This window comes from Trachemys scripta, chromosome 14 (genome assembly GCF_013100865.1).
Source record: "Trachemys scripta elegans isolate TJP31775 chromosome 14, CAS_Tse_1.0, whole genome shotgun sequence".
NCBI classification, from domain to species: domain Eukaryota; kingdom Metazoa; phylum Chordata; order Testudines; family Emydidae; genus Trachemys; species Trachemys scripta.
Window position 1 is genome coordinate 34,874,713 of NC_048311.1, and position 17,040 is coordinate 34,891,752.

General features: G+C 46.9%; 1 protein-coding gene across 4 annotated transcripts in view; it reads left to right on the top strand.

The window, feature by feature from the left end:
* ASPSCR1 (ASPSCR1 tether for SLC2A4, UBX domain containing) overlaps positions 1 to 13,676 on the top strand; it is a 43,229-nt gene extending 29,553 nt beyond the window's left edge. For 3 of the 4 annotated variants that reach the window (XM_034789664.1, XM_034789660.1, XM_034789663.1), the window contains 4 exons: positions 209 to 214; positions 5,692 to 5,831; positions 10,368 to 10,449; positions 13,530 to 13,676. In XM_034789664.1, coding sequence (XP_034645555.1) covers positions 209 to 214; positions 5,692 to 5,831; positions 10,368 to 10,449; positions 13,530 to 13,661 — 360 coding nt within the window. In that variant the 3' untranslated portion in view covers positions 13,662 to 13,676. The remainder of the gene's footprint in view (positions 1 to 208; positions 215 to 5,691; positions 5,832 to 10,367; positions 10,450 to 13,529) is intronic. The other variant, XM_034789662.1, reaches the window with a different exon arrangement.
* Positions 13,677 to 17,040: the final 3,364 nt, after the last annotated feature.

Below are 17,040 nucleotides of genomic sequence, written 5' to 3' on the forward strand. Positions count from 1 at the left end.
GTCACCCTTTGAAATGCATGTCCTGAGCGTGACCCCTAGATAAAGTTCATTCCAGCTGAGAGCAAGGAAACATGGAGTCGAGTGTAAGGAGGAGGCTTCTTGCTGTTTTTTTTCCCCCCCTCACCCATGTATGCTGAAATTGAGATTTTCTTTCTTTTTTTCTTCACCCCCTTGCTGTCTGAGGACTCTGTTTACCACTTACATGCAGATTGAGGTAAACACACTCCCTTTGTTTAAGACAAGCCTGGTTGACCAGTTATATCTAAATGGGGCTACGTGATTTTGAACATGTGCCTTTAACATCACCATGGGGGGATTTCATAACTTAACACACAAGGTTGCTACATACATTTCACCATGATATTATTAACCAGCAAGTTATTAATTTTCAAATGATACTTTACAAGGCATATTTTGTACAAAGATTATTACAACAATGTGTAGGGTGTGAATAAAGGGGCACATTCAATCAGTGTCAAAACCTTTCCTGGGGAGGGAGGCTAGCTGGAAGGCAATTCAATAACCTTGCCTTGGGCAAAGTTAAATGTGTTCAGCACATAATACAAAATGGAGATCCTAATAGAAAATGGAGATTACAAGACAAAATGGAGGTCACAATTTGATAAAGACTTCCCCTGCTGTCACTGGGTCCACTCCCCAGAAGCTGGGGATGATAGACTCTCAGGGGTTACTTCCCAAACCCAGGGACTGGCTTTTTTTAACCCTTCACATAATCCCCCTCTCTGTTCTTTCCTTTTTTGAATGCCTCCTGCTATGGAATTCTTGAGGTTTGAGTTTTACCTTTGTCCTCAGACCTGACCCAGTTAAGAAATTAAACAAATAAAATCTTAGAATTAGCAAGAAAAATGTCTGGTGAGGTTCAGAGCGAGAGCCCGGCCTCATGAGAGCTTAACAGGGTGAAGCGTGTGTGCATGATCTCCTCCTTGGCAGGTTTCTCTGTGGCTGCTCCCTATTGTTGGGAGGGGTTCACTGCCTAGAAACAGAAGCCAGACCCTGGAAGGATTCCTGAGCCGCAAATAGTGTAGCAGACAGGTGCTTTTCCAGTTAAATTATGACTATTCATGTATGCTCCAGACTGGCTAGTCCCTTCTAATCCTTGGAATTGAACCCCTCAGAGAGAGGGGTTTGAGCCTGAAGAGCTGGACAATGTGCCTGCTGCCTGGCCAGGCTGAGCTTGTCTCCCTCTGGCTGTTGTTCCCGCTATATGGGAGTCAGGAGTGGGGAGCGGACTCTCCGATTCCTCCGTAGGGATATGGCTGAAGAATCAGAAGGGCTGGTGTCATCCTTCACCAGCTCTGTTCTTTCTCCACCTCCATGTGCTGGTGTAGGGCCAAACCTAGCTTCCCTGTCATGTCTTGCCTGTAGCTGTATGGGACACTGTTCTGCAGCCTGGTGTTCAGACAGGCATGGAGAGCTGAGTGGGACTCTGACCACACACAGCGGAAGACTCTAGTTTATGCTCCAGCCTCCCCAAGTCTTATCTCCACCAGAAATGTAGTGCTGTTCTACCCGGTTAGAGTTGCTTCTAGAGCCAGCCTCCTACTCCCAGTTTGTGAGAGCTGCCTCGGGAGCAGGTTCTGCTGAAGGTTTCTGCCCTCATGTTCAACAGAATGTGATTTTGACTGATGCTTTCATGCCCTTTGATCTTGGGTGCCTTTGCTGCTGATTGATTAAGCTGAGCTTCCGCCTCCACTCCTGCCCTTCTCTGCCCTCCTCACTCCCAGCAGCAACACAGAGTGTAGGGCTGGCCACATGGCATCTGCTTTTTGTCCCTTTTCAGACCTGAGGGAAAAACCCAAAACAATTGTTTTTTAAAACATCAAAGGTCCATTTTAGTAAAAGAATCTTCCCATTAATGCTGTTCCTGTGTGTGGCGTTTGGATTGAAAGGAAGAGACTGGATAAAATCTGTGCGGGTGTCTCTCCATTTCTGGGCTAAGAATGGTTTACAGACCAGCCGCATGCTAGCTTTGATGTCAAAACATTAATTATTAGAAGGTAGTTTTACTCCAAATTCCCCTGGAGATCAGAGCTCACTGCAGTGGGGAGAGGCGCTGGGTCTGCCTGCCACTTTGCTTTGAAGTCAGAGGGAGCTTTTAAAGCCTCCCTTCACTGCTCCCTTTTTCAGAGCCAAAGTGATGACCTCAAACCGATAGGCATTATTGCTGACAATGGGTGTCTCATGTGGTTTGGAGTCGAATAGACATACTGAGTCCTGATGATGGCTCCATCATATTGATCAGATGTGCCTGAAAACTCAACTTTGGGCAGGAAATATTGGAGACCATGACCAAGAACTGGTGTTGCAGGGTTTATCATCTCCCTGATTTACAATGCTTTTCCTCTAAGCTTCCGGGAAGGAGCTGCTGCCTGAGAAAGGTACAATGTGCCCTTCCCATTAATTATCTCAGTAGAGATCGGAACTTCCTAGTGTCAGCTAATGAGTGTTTCCCTCTGCCATGACTTCCTGTTCAGAGAAATCTGGACTAAACTGTGAGGTGGAGGTTGGGTGAGGGCAGCAGGATTGGGGACAGTTGATGGGATTAGGATGTAGTCGACAGTCTCCTCTGTATGAGCAGCCTTCGCTTGTTGCTCCCTGAGCCCCCTCGTTGCCTGTGAGAACACATAGCTGCCCCTGGCTCTGAGAAACTAAGGGGCATGAGTCTGGGGGGAGACGTCATCCATAGCAGGTGCTCTTAGATCACAGGCTTTTGGACCTCCTACAGAGGGATGTGTGTATGCCATTTACTGTGTCCCCTTGTTGGGTGACACTGCTCACAGGAATGGGGGTTGGAAGGTATCTTTCAGATTCTGCTTATACTTAAGATTATTAGTTGCCAATTGAGGTAATTTCTGACCCAAACTTGAGATGGAAGCAACTGGACTCAGAAAGGCCCGTGGAATATAGGGAATGAATATCAGTGGGACAAGAAGGAGCAAATGGCAGCTGCTGCCCTTTGGGTAAAGCATAGACTGGGTGAAGTGACAGAAACAGATTGGCCCTTCCAGCCCATAGATACTGTTTGTGTGGATGGGTAGCGATGGAGGTGGGAGGGGGGTACAGATGATACCCCTGAGAGTAAGCTACCTAGATGACGTAGTATTATTCAGTAGCAGTCTCTCTTCAGGCTGTATCATCTATTGCAAAATGGTCACCTCGGTGGTAGGCCCATGTGTGCAAGATGTACTGCTCTCTTGATGTTTCTGTCATCGGAACTGGTGCAACTGTAGGGACTGGATGGCAGGAGCTTTGCAAGGACACAGGCTCCTAACCTGTGTGCTGCTGCCCTACAGATCCATCCATGGCAATTCTCTCTAAAGCTGAGAGCTGTCAGTGTCCTATTGGGGTCTGGCTTAAAGGTTGAGTGGGTAGGAATTCTTGTTCTGTTTGCATTGGGTTTTTTTGCAGACCCTTGGACAGGTTTGGAATTTCTTATCTCTAGTGTAAGTTGAATATTCTATAGAGAGAAATGTTACACTATTTCAGTCACTAACTCAGAGGCTTGTTTCTGTACTTGTGTGTTCAGAATTTGTTTCAGATATTCAGCATTCAGTGCTGTCGAAAATAATTATAAAGTTCTAGGATGGGAATATTTCATACCACAGCAGGTGCACAGCTTTGCAGCTGGACTAGTATGTGGCAGGTATTGAGGCAGTGATGGAGCACATGGGCATGGAGAGAAGAGAATTTATCTTTTGAATAATCAGGTTTTGTTGCACAACTTATCTGTAATTCTGACTACCTGACAGAGAATGACACTGGGGAAGAAGGACCTTGGCCTCCTGCTGTCTGAATGGAGGTGTCTGGAAACCAGTGCCTGTGTGACTCTTATGGCAGACTACAGCCCAAAGGAGTTAAACAAAAAGTAGGAAAAGCAATTGAGCAGGGAAGACCAGAATGTAGCTGCCCTCCTCTGAAGTGGAGTATCCCTATAGGCGTATGTACACCTATGCTTTGGTATGCATTGGCTGAAGGCTTTAATCTACAAAGCCCTAAATGGTTTGGGCCTGGCCTGTCTCTCTTCTTGTGGGATTCTGCTACCTTCATGATTAGTCAAGGTGCTTGAGTTAGTAGCCTCAATTATATTTGGTGAGGGGTTCTCAATGAGGTCCCTTGGCTCTGGAATTCTCTCCTGGGGATTCCAGAGACCCTTCAGGGCATGTTGCATGCTCCATATGTTTTCCCCAGGCTTTTCCTGAGGTGGTGGGTACAGAGTTATTTGACAAGGCTGTGGATGTGCTTAGAGTTGATCATTGCAGCAAGATCAAATCGAACTACCTCTGTTTGAGAGGATGGGAGTGTCCTGTTCCTGTGAAGCCGAGAATGACGCAAGAGAGGTAGCTACCTCTGCCTGGCTTGAAGGAGACCCAGGGCAGGTCCACGATACTGCTTAAGTTATTTAATTTTTGTCATTCTGGGTTGTGACAAAGACACCACCCCACTGCCAAGTGCGGAAGTTAGATCAACCCAAGCAGTGTCTATACTGGTGCTACGTCGACAGGAGATGATCTCCTGCTGTCATACTTTTGCCTCTCACGGAGGTGGAGTAATTATGCTGATGGGAGAGTGCTCTCCCATTGGCATAGAGCCTCTTCACCAGATGCACTACAGCGGCACAGCTACATCAGTGCAGCTGTTACCTAACTCTGTAAAGAGCTAGTGCTGGAAGATTGATATGCAGCAGTCTCTTTCCAAGAGGGCATCTTGGCAGCTCAGGAACCCTTCCTGTGCTCGCAGTCCAGGGAATGCTGCAGCTCTGGGCACTCCTCTTCCCCAGCCCAGGGAAAGCTGCAATCAGGCTCCTTCACCCTTTAGTTAGAGCTGACTCCACTTGACTTTCTAAAAGTAGCCGAGGGTCCCACCCACGCAACCTCGCTCTTTTAATTTCTCAAATTACCCTTTGGCGCCCACAAACATAGCAAACCTTGCCTTGTAATTTGCGTTGTCTCTGAGACGCTTTGTGTTCCCAGGGGGCCCCATACATGGGGGAAGGGAGAATGGATGGGACAGGAGGCCATGGGCGGGGTGTGCTGGAGGTTGGTTGGGGGGTGTGTGTGTGAGAGAGAGAGGAGGGCCAAGAGGTTTGCATAAATAGGAATATCCTAAATCATGGAGTCTTGGGCCATGTCAGGCAGGCAACTGACTGTCAGGGGCTCCTGATTACAGAACTGCATATTAGCCATAAAAGCTCGTTGCTCGGCTCTGGGGATTGCAGCACTTTCTCCTCTTCGGTCTCATACAAATTCTTATCTACCTGAGAATGTCTGGGTTCTAAAAGGTTAGAATTGTTCCAAAACTGACTAATCTGATTGGCTGGTGATGATTCAGACATCCAGGTGCTTGTAGCAGCATGCATTGCCCCAGGGAGGGGAGAGAAGGCAGCTATGCTCTACTACTGGGAAGATTTGGGTGTGTGGACAGAGGCTGGGAGAGGAGCAGCTCTCTGGTGCTTATAGCAGGGGAATGGTTATCTGGAGCTGCAGTACAATATAAGGTCTGTGTGTTATGTAGGTGATGAGATCCCTGTGGGCAGGTCTTTCCTAGAAGAGAGATGTAGCCTGTGAATGGGCCTTACTTTGCAAATGCTGAGGTCTGATTCTTTGTGCTATGCTTTGGCTTTAGCTGGGGCGTAGCACTCAAGTCTAACCTGCGCTCCCTCTTTCTCTGCAGCTTTTGGAGCGAGAGCCAGTCGTTTGCCATCCAGACCTGGAAGAGCCACTGTCTGCTGGCCCACAGGATCTTCCTGATGAGTTCTTCGAAGTCACAGTGGACGATGTGCGGAAACGCTTGGCCCAGCTGCAGAGTGAGAGGCAAGCTTTCTTTTCATTAGCAATTGAAGTTCCTCCATCTCCTCTCGCCACTCTGAATGTATTGCATTGGTGCTCTATAGATTGTGCTGGCTTTTGGGGAAAAGGTGCTGGTCTGATCGATGGCTTGGGCTCTGTGTACAAAATACTCTCCTGTCCTTGGTGATTTGAGAGATCTCAGACTTTAATCCTGTTGTTAATCACTGGGCCTAAACAGGGAGTTTGGCACCTGTCCAAGACAGAACGTGCTAGGTTCCAGACCTGGGGCATTTGTGATTTTCAGATCAAGAGCCTAGCTACTGAACAACACAATAGAATTGGTCAACAGACTAGAACAGAAAACACTCCAATAATGAGTGCTGGAGGGAGGGGTGGGATTGGAGTTCCGGGACTAGACTGGAATTTAGGAGATTTTGACGCTGTTCCTGGTTCAGTCACAGATCTGCTCTGTGACCTTGGGCCAGATTCTTTGCTTTTCCAACTAGGGAGACTCCCTTATCCTAGAGCTGGCCTTGGTTTATTTCAGAGTGGCCTAATGACCTCTCCATGGTATTCTACCTGGTAATGGCCCTTTCACAGCCCCCAACACACTCCTAATGTCAGTGGCTACATGGTACATTGTGTGATGTAGGAGGAATCACCAGCATGGGAGATTAGGTTGCCTTCCGGCCCCTTGGCAGTGCCACAGCAGTATATAAGGGATGGATTGCGTCTCTGGATCTGGTCCAGAGTCTCTCTGTGCCTCAGTCTGCCATCTCTTAAAGGAGGATAATTTTTCCCTACCTCACAAGGGTGTTGAGGATTAATTTTTCAATGCATGTGATGTGTTTAGATACTGTGGTGATGAGCATCATAGAAAAACCTCAAGTAAATAAACTGACTGGAAGGCGCACGGTGCCCACATTGGGACAGGATTTAAAATTGTTGCATGTCTTGTCATACCTATTGAGTACATTTCGGCCAGTTACCCCAAAGCTACTTGATTCCCCTTCCCCACCACAAATAATTGCTGCTTTTAAAGATGGATGTGCATTCATATGCCAGGGGCCTAAAACAATGAGAGCTGAAACAACATTTCACACTGCCCCGGTGCATATGCTCTGATCTGACATTACATCAATTGCTGGTAACTAAACAAGCATGAAAGTTCCAACTTGTCCGTACATTTGTTTGTCACATGTTGACACAGGCCCTGATCCAGCTCCCATTAAAGTCAGTGAAATGACTCCCATAGACTTTAATGGGAGTTGGATTCAGACTGCAGCCAATAAGCAAATCTCCCTAATTTTGATGTCAGAATTGCCTTCTGTTACTAGCTGGAATGAATTAACTTTGAGACATGACAGAAGGTGAAAATCAAACTATAAACCCCAAACTAGGATGTGATGACCCATAGCGCCACACCTGGGGGATGCTCAAAGGGAAGGAAGGAATACTGAATTTATTACAGATATAAGGGATTACAGCTCTTGAACAGATTCTCTTAAAAGTTGGGGGACCTATATAGGAAAATTTCTGAACTCTTAATCCTATTTTCTAACAAATATTCAGTTAAGATAAACCCTTTGCCCTCCTGGTAAATTAATGCTGTGAATTCAGTGTTTAGTGAGTCATAATCTTCCTTTAAATATGGAGCAGCCCATGTAACAACATAGTTAGGGTTGAACAGAGCTTTCTGCTTAGAACTGCTTTTTCAAAGAGCTCTAAAATCCACATGGATATTCAGATTGGTAGAGCCCTGCGTGGATATAAATTTATATCCACAGATGCGGCTATCCACAGATATAAATTGGTATCTGCGGAACCTCAGGGCTTTCCCAGGAACTGCAGTGGCGAAAGGAGCAGAACGTGGGGTCACCACTCCCAGGATCCAGCTCCCTGTGCCGGCAGCTCCTCTGGCGTGGCTGTAGCACCCCCAGCCCTTCCATGCAGCTGTTTGCGTCTCCTGTCTGGGGGCAGGCATGCCGCTTGAACACAAGAGTGCGACCAGGGACAGCTGCTGGTGAGCCTGGTGCCTGCCCCGGTGGGCAGGGTTGAGGATGGTACAGCCGGAGGAGCAGCTGATGCGTGACGCTGGGAGTGGCAGCCCTGTGTTCTGCTCCTTTTGCCGCTGCAGTTCCCGGGAGAGCCCTGCGGTTCCATGGGTACCAATTTACATCTGCGGATATCCGCATCTGCGGGTATACATTTGTATCTATGCAGGGCTCTACGGATTGGCCTGAAAATTGGCATGCCGCTTGGGGTATGTCTATTCAGCCCATGGAATTGAGCCTCCCAGCCTGTGTCAACAGACTTGCGCTAGAGGGCCGGTTTGGGCTCCGCAAGGAAGAGCTCAGTGAATGAGAAATGTGAGCAACTCATCCACCAACCCAGCTGGTGGTTTAGACTGTTGCTGATCTGCAGTCCTAATGACTGAGTTCCAATTCCCTGCTTGCCTGACTTCTGTATTTAGTTTGTACACCTGGGCTTTTATGGATCCAGCCTAAAACTATGGCTAGTTATCCACATAAATATTGTATCACTTAATGCCCTGGAGTTCATGTAATATCAGATATGCTTCTGCTGGGCCCTGGTAGGGCTTCCTTTACTGCCTAGTGGTACCTCTGGTTGATATCTGAAAAGTGCCCCTGAAATCTCTCCACAGCACTTTGTTCTGCCCACATTTGCCCTTGAATCATACCTCCTCACTTCCCCCACTTTCTCAAAACCAAGTAAAATTCACATGCAAAAAATGTTGTTTGAGGAGTTAAGAGGGCAGGAGCTCAGCTCTTTGTGGTTTTTCAGAATGGGAGAGTTTAATTCCCAGAACTCAAATGTTGGGAAATTAGGAAATGCAATTACCCCTTCCTAACCAAATGTGCCATTTTCTCTGTGCCCTGCATTCCTATTCATACAGTTGAACAGACCCTCACTGTGCTCTGTGCAGCACCATTGGTCTGGGAAGTACTTGCTGTTGGTTGGCAGAGGTAAACTACACTGATCCCCTTGAGGGGACTCATTGAGCAGAGTTCAGGTGGTATAGTTGTTGTATGGGAAGTATTGCCTTAACTCTGCATTTCCTGTTTGACATTTGGGCTTAAATTGCAGCAAGAAAGGTTTAGGTTGGACATTAGGAAGTTTTTCCTAGCTGTCGGGGTGGTTAAGCGCTGGAATAAATTGCCTAAGAAGGTTGTGGAATCTCCATCATTGGGGATTTTTAAGAGCAGGTTGGACAAACACCTGTCAGGGATGGTCTAGATTAGTCCTGCCATGAGTGCAGGGGACCGGACTTGATGACCTCTCGAGATCCCTTCCGTTCTATGATTCTATGATTGTTCTGTGATTTACATTCTGGGAGCTAAACTCCTGCTTGGGCAGGGCAGGATGAGCACAGGGCAATTTTGAGTGTCTCCAGTCTTAACTTCATGTTAATTCGGTTTTTGTGTGCGATAGTGTGATCCTGCTACTATAGACGGAAGATGGCAGCATGCTGGACTCCTGCGGTTCACTGGCAGGCTGGGAATTATGCAGCAGCTTCTTTTCCATTTAATTAGTACAGAATTGATTTGATATGAAATTCAACTGATTTTATGCTGCCCCCACATCTCCAGTTTTCAATATGTTGTATAGTTTTATATTGTTATGGAATTAACTGCATCATCAATATGGGGGAGATCTGGGAAGGAGTCATTTGGGCTTTTGCATCTGGGGATGTGTGGGAGGCAATTTGGGATTGTGGGATAAGCACGTTAGCAGAATGATTCTGCTAACAGTCGTCTACTGTGAAACGGTTCATAGTCCTGAGTGAAATGGTCACTTTGAGGTTTCAGAGTTATTACCCCATGAGTGAGGTGAAGAGGGGATGTTTACTCTCGTCTGAGTTATTGATTCAGGCTGTCTGCAAAGTCAGGCAGGCATCGTATCAGCTGGGTCATGTTCTCAAGGTTTTCTTAACAACCATAAGGGCTAGAAGGGTGGTTTGTTTGTTTTTGTTTTTAAATGAAGCTGAGGCTCTGGAGCCCTGTTCTGCTAAAGGGGAATGACACAAATATTCAAAATGTTCTGGGATCTCGTATATCTGGAGGCAAAAAGGAGTTCCGAGATAATAATATGGGCAGATTCAGGAGTTGGTTCAGAGCTAGGGGACCAGATGTCCTGTTTTTAAAGCGATATTCCCGTTTTTGGGACTTTTTCTTATATAGGTGCCTATTTCCCCCCCACTCCCATCCTGTTTTTTTTCACAGTTGCTATCTGATCACCCTATTCAGAATAGTGTTGCCAAGTGGTGGTGGTCACACACACAGTGGAGCGGAGCCTTATGGGGAAGGAGAAAATGTGGAGGGACATGGGTTTGGGTTTTTAGGGTGGCTCTGATGGTGCAGTTCTGGGTTTACTGGTGGTGGAGAGGAAGGTGTGCTGAAGGGACTGGGCTCTGAGGACATGGAGGTTGGAGTGGGGGATACATCGAGCAGCAGTTGGCTGTTTTGGCCTTACATTTACATTAACAAGATGAATCTTAGTGGTAGAACTAACAGATTGTCTCCTTCTCACCCTTTTTAGGAAACGTCTGGAAGAAGCTCCCTTCATGACAAAATCTTTGAGAGAAGCTCAGATGAAGGAAAAGTTAGAGCGCTACCCAAAGGTAGCCTTTATTCCTTCTCCTCTTTCTGGCTGAGTGTAAACTTAGTGGTCAAATAGCTTCAGGGCCTAAACTGTGACCACCAAGATCCTAAGCGCTTGCAGCTGCTCTTAGGGGAGGGTTTCTAAGGTCTTGTACACTGCACAGTTTTGTTGGCAAAACAGTGGAGGTGTACACACTACAATGCTTCTCCTGCTGACAAAACTCTCCTGTTTTTCCGACAAAATAAAACCACCTTGACAAGAGGGCAGAGACTTTTGCGGCAAAGATAGATCAACAAAGTGTCAGTGTAGACACTGTGTTCATTATGTCGCTATAACTGGCCTCCAGGAGGTATCCCACCATGACCACTCTGCTTACCGTTTTGAACTCTGCTGCCCTGCGTCCAGCCACCCAGACAGGCAGCCCTCCCCTTTCAAAGCCCCAGGTAGTTTTGACGCTTCTCAGCGTGGAGAGCTCATATAGCTACTGCCCAGCTGAGCATGCGGCTCCTGGCAGCAAATGCACTCCTGCCTGGACTACTGGGGAGGAGGGTGGATCTCCTGGGTCTGTGGGCAGAGGAGGCTGTGGGAGAACTCAGAGGGAATCACCAAATCAAAACTTTAACGTGGAATCCTGCTCTCCCTGGCATGCATCAGCAGGCAGGGCAGGCGGGCTGCTGCTGGGGGGCGGGGCGAGACTTGTGGTGTGCTGAGCAAGCGAGTGAGGTGGGGGATGATGTTGGGGTGTCCCCCTCCACTCCCCAGTGTACCAGTCTCTGCTGAGCTGGGGTTAGGGGACTGGGACACCAGCTGTCTCTGCCCACCAGCTTCTGCTTCAGGATTGGTTGCTTCCAGCTGCTGTCAGAACTTAGAGACAGCGTGCCGACACACTCACTCTCCCCCAACTCTGTGTCTCTCTCTCACTCACACACCTACTTATTTACCTCTGTGGGCTTCTTGTGTTAGTGTGCAGCAATGTCAGTTTGTTCATATTACCAGGTGCTACTTTAAAACGTGATTTACAATGTGTTACTTTTCGGGCACACACAGCAATCAAAACAAGGTTCCTAGCACGGCGCAAACAAACAATGCCAAGCTCAGCACACTACAGCAGCACACATTACTGTGGCTCAGTGTTAAAATGCTCCTTCAAGGCATCCCCTACCCACATAGCCCATTGGGCTCCTCTTTTAGCCTCGTGTTCATAATGCACAGCACAATACTGAACAAGTGCAGGATCCATGCTTTCTGACAGATGTCTGGGGTGCAAGTTACCAGGACAGTTGAAAGAGGCTGGCAGTCTAATAAGACGCCCATGAACAATGGCATTGAGAAACTTTCATTATGTGATGCTGTACCTGACCCCATAAGACATTGCAAACCCTTCCCAAAGTACCCTGTGGCCAGTTGCACAGTGGGATAGTTACCCACAGTGCATTGCTCTCTGTGTCAATGCAAGAGCTGCTATTGTGGGTGTGCTCCAATGACACAAGAAGCATAGTGTGGACATGCAACAGCGGTTTAATTACAGTAGTGGCTGTATATCGGCATAACATGCGTCGACAAAACTCTGTAGTGTAGACAAGGCCTAAGTGTCTGACGTGGCTTACGTCTGCAGTGATGTGCATGTGAAAACATCTGTCCATAATGGCTCCATTCAGTAGCAGAGAGAATTAATTTTATTCAATACAAAATTACACAAGATAGTTAAAGCCAAAGCTGACTGCAAAGTTACCAAGGGATCTCACAAAACAGGGTGACTGGGCAACAAAATGGCAGATGAAATTCAATGTTGATAAATGGGAAGTAATGCATGTTGGAAAACATAATCCCAACTATACATATTTAATGATGGGGTCTGAATTAGCTGTCTCCACTCAAGAAAGATCTTGGAGTCACTGTAGATAGTTCTCTGAAAACATCTGATCAATGTGCAGTGGCAGTCAAAAAAGCTAACAATGTTGGGAACCATAAGGAATGGGATAGATGATAAGACAGAAAATGTCATAATGCCACTATTAAATTCATGGTACACCCATGCCATGAATATTGCATGCAGTTCTGGTCGCTCCATCTCAAAAAAAAAAATACATTAGAATTTGAAAAGGTACAGAGAAGGACCAAAAAAATGATTGTGGGTATGAAACAGCTACCATATGAAGAAAGAGTAAAAAGACTGGGACTGTTCAGCTTGGAAAAGAGACGACTAAGGGAGGATATGATAGAGCTCTATTCATGACTGGTGTGGAGAAAGTGAATAAGGAGGTATTGTTTATCCCTTCCTATAACACAAGAATCAGGGGTCACCCAATTAAATTAATAGGCAGCAGGTTTAAAACGAACAAAGGAAGTACTTCTTCACACAACACGCAGTCAACTCGTGGCACTTGTTGCCAGAGCATGTTGTGAAGGCCAAAACTATAAATGCATTTAAAAAAAAAACAAACCAAAAGCTAGGTGAGTTCATGGTCCATCAATGGCTATTTGTGAAGATGGTCAGGGATGCAACCTCGTGCTCTGTGTGTACCTAGACCTTTGACTGCCAGATGCTGGGACTGGACGACGGGCTGGATCACTTGATAATTGCCCTGATCTGTTCTTCCCCTTTGGGACACCTGGCATTGGCCACTCTCGGAAGACAGGATACTGGGCTAGATGGACCGTTGGTGTGACCCAGAATGGCCGTTTTTATGGTCTTTCTTTATTTTAAAATGGCCTGGAAGCATCAAGTGGTGCATATAGCAGTCTGTGTGACCATGTGAGCTTCCCTCTGTTCTCCTCATCCTCTCCCTGCACTTTTCTGCTGACTGTACATTCCTATAGCATCTTGTTCCAAATTAAATGGCAAGGTCTTTGGGGAGGGGCTGTCACTTCTTGTGTGTATGTGCGATCCGCATCCCATTTGGGGTCTCAAGGTGCCACCACAATATAAATAATAGTTGATGTTCTTGCGTGCCACCTCTCAGGAAGAGAGTCAATCCTGTATGAGCCTCTTGTGAGGCAGAGGTAACCTGGCCTCTACCTGAGCCCTGACTTTAGTGAATGGGGCTCTTACTCTTTGAGAGTGAATGTTTCAGCTGATACAGCTTTGTTTCTGACTAGGTCGTGCTTCGAGTCCAGTTCCCAGACCGTCATGTTCTGCAAGGGTTCTTCCGCCCCAATGAAACTGGTAAGAGCATCCCTGCTTCTGTCTCACTGGTGATGCCTAGCCTGTGGTGCCACTTACAATTGTGAACTAGTGTTACAGGAGGGGGGCACCAGGCATCTCTGCACTGCTCGGGGGAGCGATACAGCTCTGAAGAAGCTGCAGTAATTAGTTGCACTGTCACATCTCCACCCACCTGAGTGGGCATCCTTTCAAAGGTGGGTGCATAAATGGTTGGAAAACTGTTCCTAGAGGATAGTTATCGGTGGTGCGCAGTCAAAGCTGGAAAGGCATATCAAGTGGGGTCCTGCAGCGATCAGTTCTGGGTCCGGTTCTGTTCAATATCTTCATCAATGATTTAGATAATGGCATAGAAAGTACACTTATAAAGTTTGCAGACAACACCAAGCTGGGAGGGGCTGCAAGTGCTTTGGAGGATAGGATTAAAATTTAAAATAATCTGGACAAACTGGAGAAATGGTCTGAAGAAAATAGGATGAAATTCAATAAGAAAAAACGCAAAGTACTCCACTTAGAAAGGAACAATCAGTTGCACACATACAAAATGGGAAATGACTGCCTAGGAAGGAGTACTGAGGAACGGGATCTGGGGGTCATAGTGGATCATAAGCTAAATGAGTCAGCAGTGTAACACTAGCAAAAAAAGCAAACATCATTCTGGGATGTATTAGCAGGAATGTTGTAAGCAAGACACATACAAGAGAAGTAATTCTTCCATTATACTCCATGCTGATTAGACCTCAACTGGAGTATTGTGTCCAGTTCTGGGCACCATATTTCAGAAACGATGTCGACAAATTGGAGAAAGTCCAGAGGAGAGCAGCAAAAATGATTAAAGGTCTAGAAAACATGACCGCTGAGGGCAGATAGAAAAAAATGTTTGTTTAATCTGGAGAAGAAAAGACTGAGGGGACATAACAGTTTTCAAGTACATAAAAGGTTGTTACACGGAGGAGGAGGGAAAAAAATTATTCTCCTTAACCTCTGAGGAAGGATAAGAAGCAACGGGTTTAAATTGCAGAAAGGGCGGTTTAGGTTGGACATTAGGAAAAACTTCCTAACTATCAGGGTGGTTAAGTACTGGAATAAATTGCCCAGGGAGGTTTTGAAATCTCCATCATTGGAGATTTTTAAGAGCAAGTTAGAAAAACACCGATCAGGGGTGGGCAAACTTTTTGGCCCAAGGGCCACATCTGGGTATGAAAATTGAATGGCGGGCCATGAATGCTCACGAAATTGGGGGGTGGGGTGCAGGATGGGGTCAGAGCTCTGGGGTGGGGCCAGAAATGAGGAGTTCAGAATGCGAGAGGGGGGTCAAGGCTGGGTCAGGGGGTTGGAGTGCGGGGGGAGGCNGGGGCTGGGGATGAGGGATTTGGAGTGCAGGAGGGTGCTCCGGACTGGGACCGAGGGATTCGGAGGGCGGGAAGGGGATCAGGGCTGAGTCAGGGTGTTGGAGCGCGTGAGGGTGTCAGGGGTGCTCGCTCCAGGCAGTGCTTATCTCAAGCAGCTCCTCGAAGCAGCAGCATGTCCCCCCTCCGGTTCCTATGCGGAGGCATGGCCAGTCAGCTCTGCGCACTGCCCCATCCGCAGGCGACACCCCTGCAGCTCCCATTGGAGCCAGTGGGGGGACATGCAGCTGCTTCCGGGAGCCATGCAGAGCCACGGCACTCGCAGAGCGGGGCAAGCTCCTGACCCCACTCTCTGGCTGGAGCACCAGAGCGGGGAAAGCCCCAGACCCTGTTCCCCAGCAGGAGCTTGAGGGCTGGATTAAAACGTTTGATGAGTTGGATGCAGCCCGTGGGCCACAGTTTGCCCACCCCTGGTCTAGATAATACTTAGTCCTTCCATGAATGCAGGGGACTGGACTAAATCAGTGGCTCTCAACCTTTCCAGACTACTCTACCCCTTTCAGGAGTCTGATTTGTCTCGCATACCACAAGTTTCACCTTAGTTAAAAACTACTTCCTTCCAAAATCAGACATAAAAATACAAAAGTGTCACAGCGCACTATTACTGAAAAATTGCTGACTTTCTCCTTTGTACCATATAATTATAAAATCAATCAATTGGACTATAAATGTTGTACTAAAATTTCATTCTATATAGAGCAGTACAAACAAGTCATTGTATGAAATTTTAGTATGTACTGACTTTGGTAGTGCTTTTTACGTAACCTGTTGTAAAACTAGGCAAATATCTAGATGAGTTGATGTATCTCCTGGAAGACCTCTGTGTATCCCCGGTCGAGAACCACTGGATTAGTTGGCCTCTTGAGGTCCCTTCCAGTCCTACAGTTCTATGGTTCTATAAGGAGCTAGTGCAGGCTGTTCATGTTGCTTCAGTGAGTTGCGTAAAGAAAGGCTTGGAGACATTCACCTTACGCAGACCTGCAAAGGAAGAAGACTTATTTCCAGGATTGCTTGATGGGGGCCATGCCCAGAAAAGCTGTGGTGTCTCAACTGAGTGTCACTATTCTTGCCATACTACATAGTGTTGTCCCATTAGAGTTGAGGCTTGTTCCGGCCAGAGTGTGAGAGAAAACTTGATTCAGCTGTTGTGTCTGAAGTTACCAAAGCCCAAAACAAAAAAGCAGGTGTCCTCAGCTCAGCCAGACTAGTGGGGAGATTAGAGTTTCTTGCAGGGAATATGTCAGGGGATGCACCCAATTGCTCTCCTTGCTACTAATTTAGATCCTCCACCTTTGGTGGAGTCAGGTGGCCTTGCCAATTAGACTACTTGATGTTGCTCCAGGAAACACCTGCTGTCTCATTAGACCTGAGAATTGGTGACCAGAGTCTCAGGTGTCTGTTCCCCTCTGCAAATCCAGACTTCCTGGCTATCTGGTGCAAGACTTTAAAGCTTCTGTTTGTCAGGTGGGGTATGGACTTTGTCCGCCATGTTTTCAGGGCATTGGGGTGGGATGGGTAGAAGAGTTAATAACAGAAGGGTTAATTTGGTAACCAGTCAATACCATGTAGTAGAACCAAAGGAATAAGTAAAGGTTCCAAAGGTCCCCAATCTAGTTGCAGCTGCAACTTCAGTCATTTGTGTAGCTAGTGATGTTTCCATTTGAAGGTAGCAACTGGGGCCTGTAATCACAGGAGATGTTATTACTCCGTGGTCCAGCAATGGCACCCAGTCTCAGGCTTCTGGCTTCCCAGCTGTTGCCTCTCTTGGGTGAGGACCAAACTTCTCATTCCCTTCTTACCAGGGTATGTCCTGACTGAGCAGTTTCCTGCCTTCACTGGGTTACTGCCAGCAAAGACAGTCTGCCTAAACAGACTCCCTTGCTTTCTCTTCAGAGACTGATAACAGAGTGACTGCTATGAACATAATTTACCACACAGCTCTTTCTAAACAAGTCTACTTTTGTCTTAAGATAAAAAGTGCTACTGAGAAAACATATTAAAAACACTAAAAGAGCCTACACATGCTCACAGTCTACCA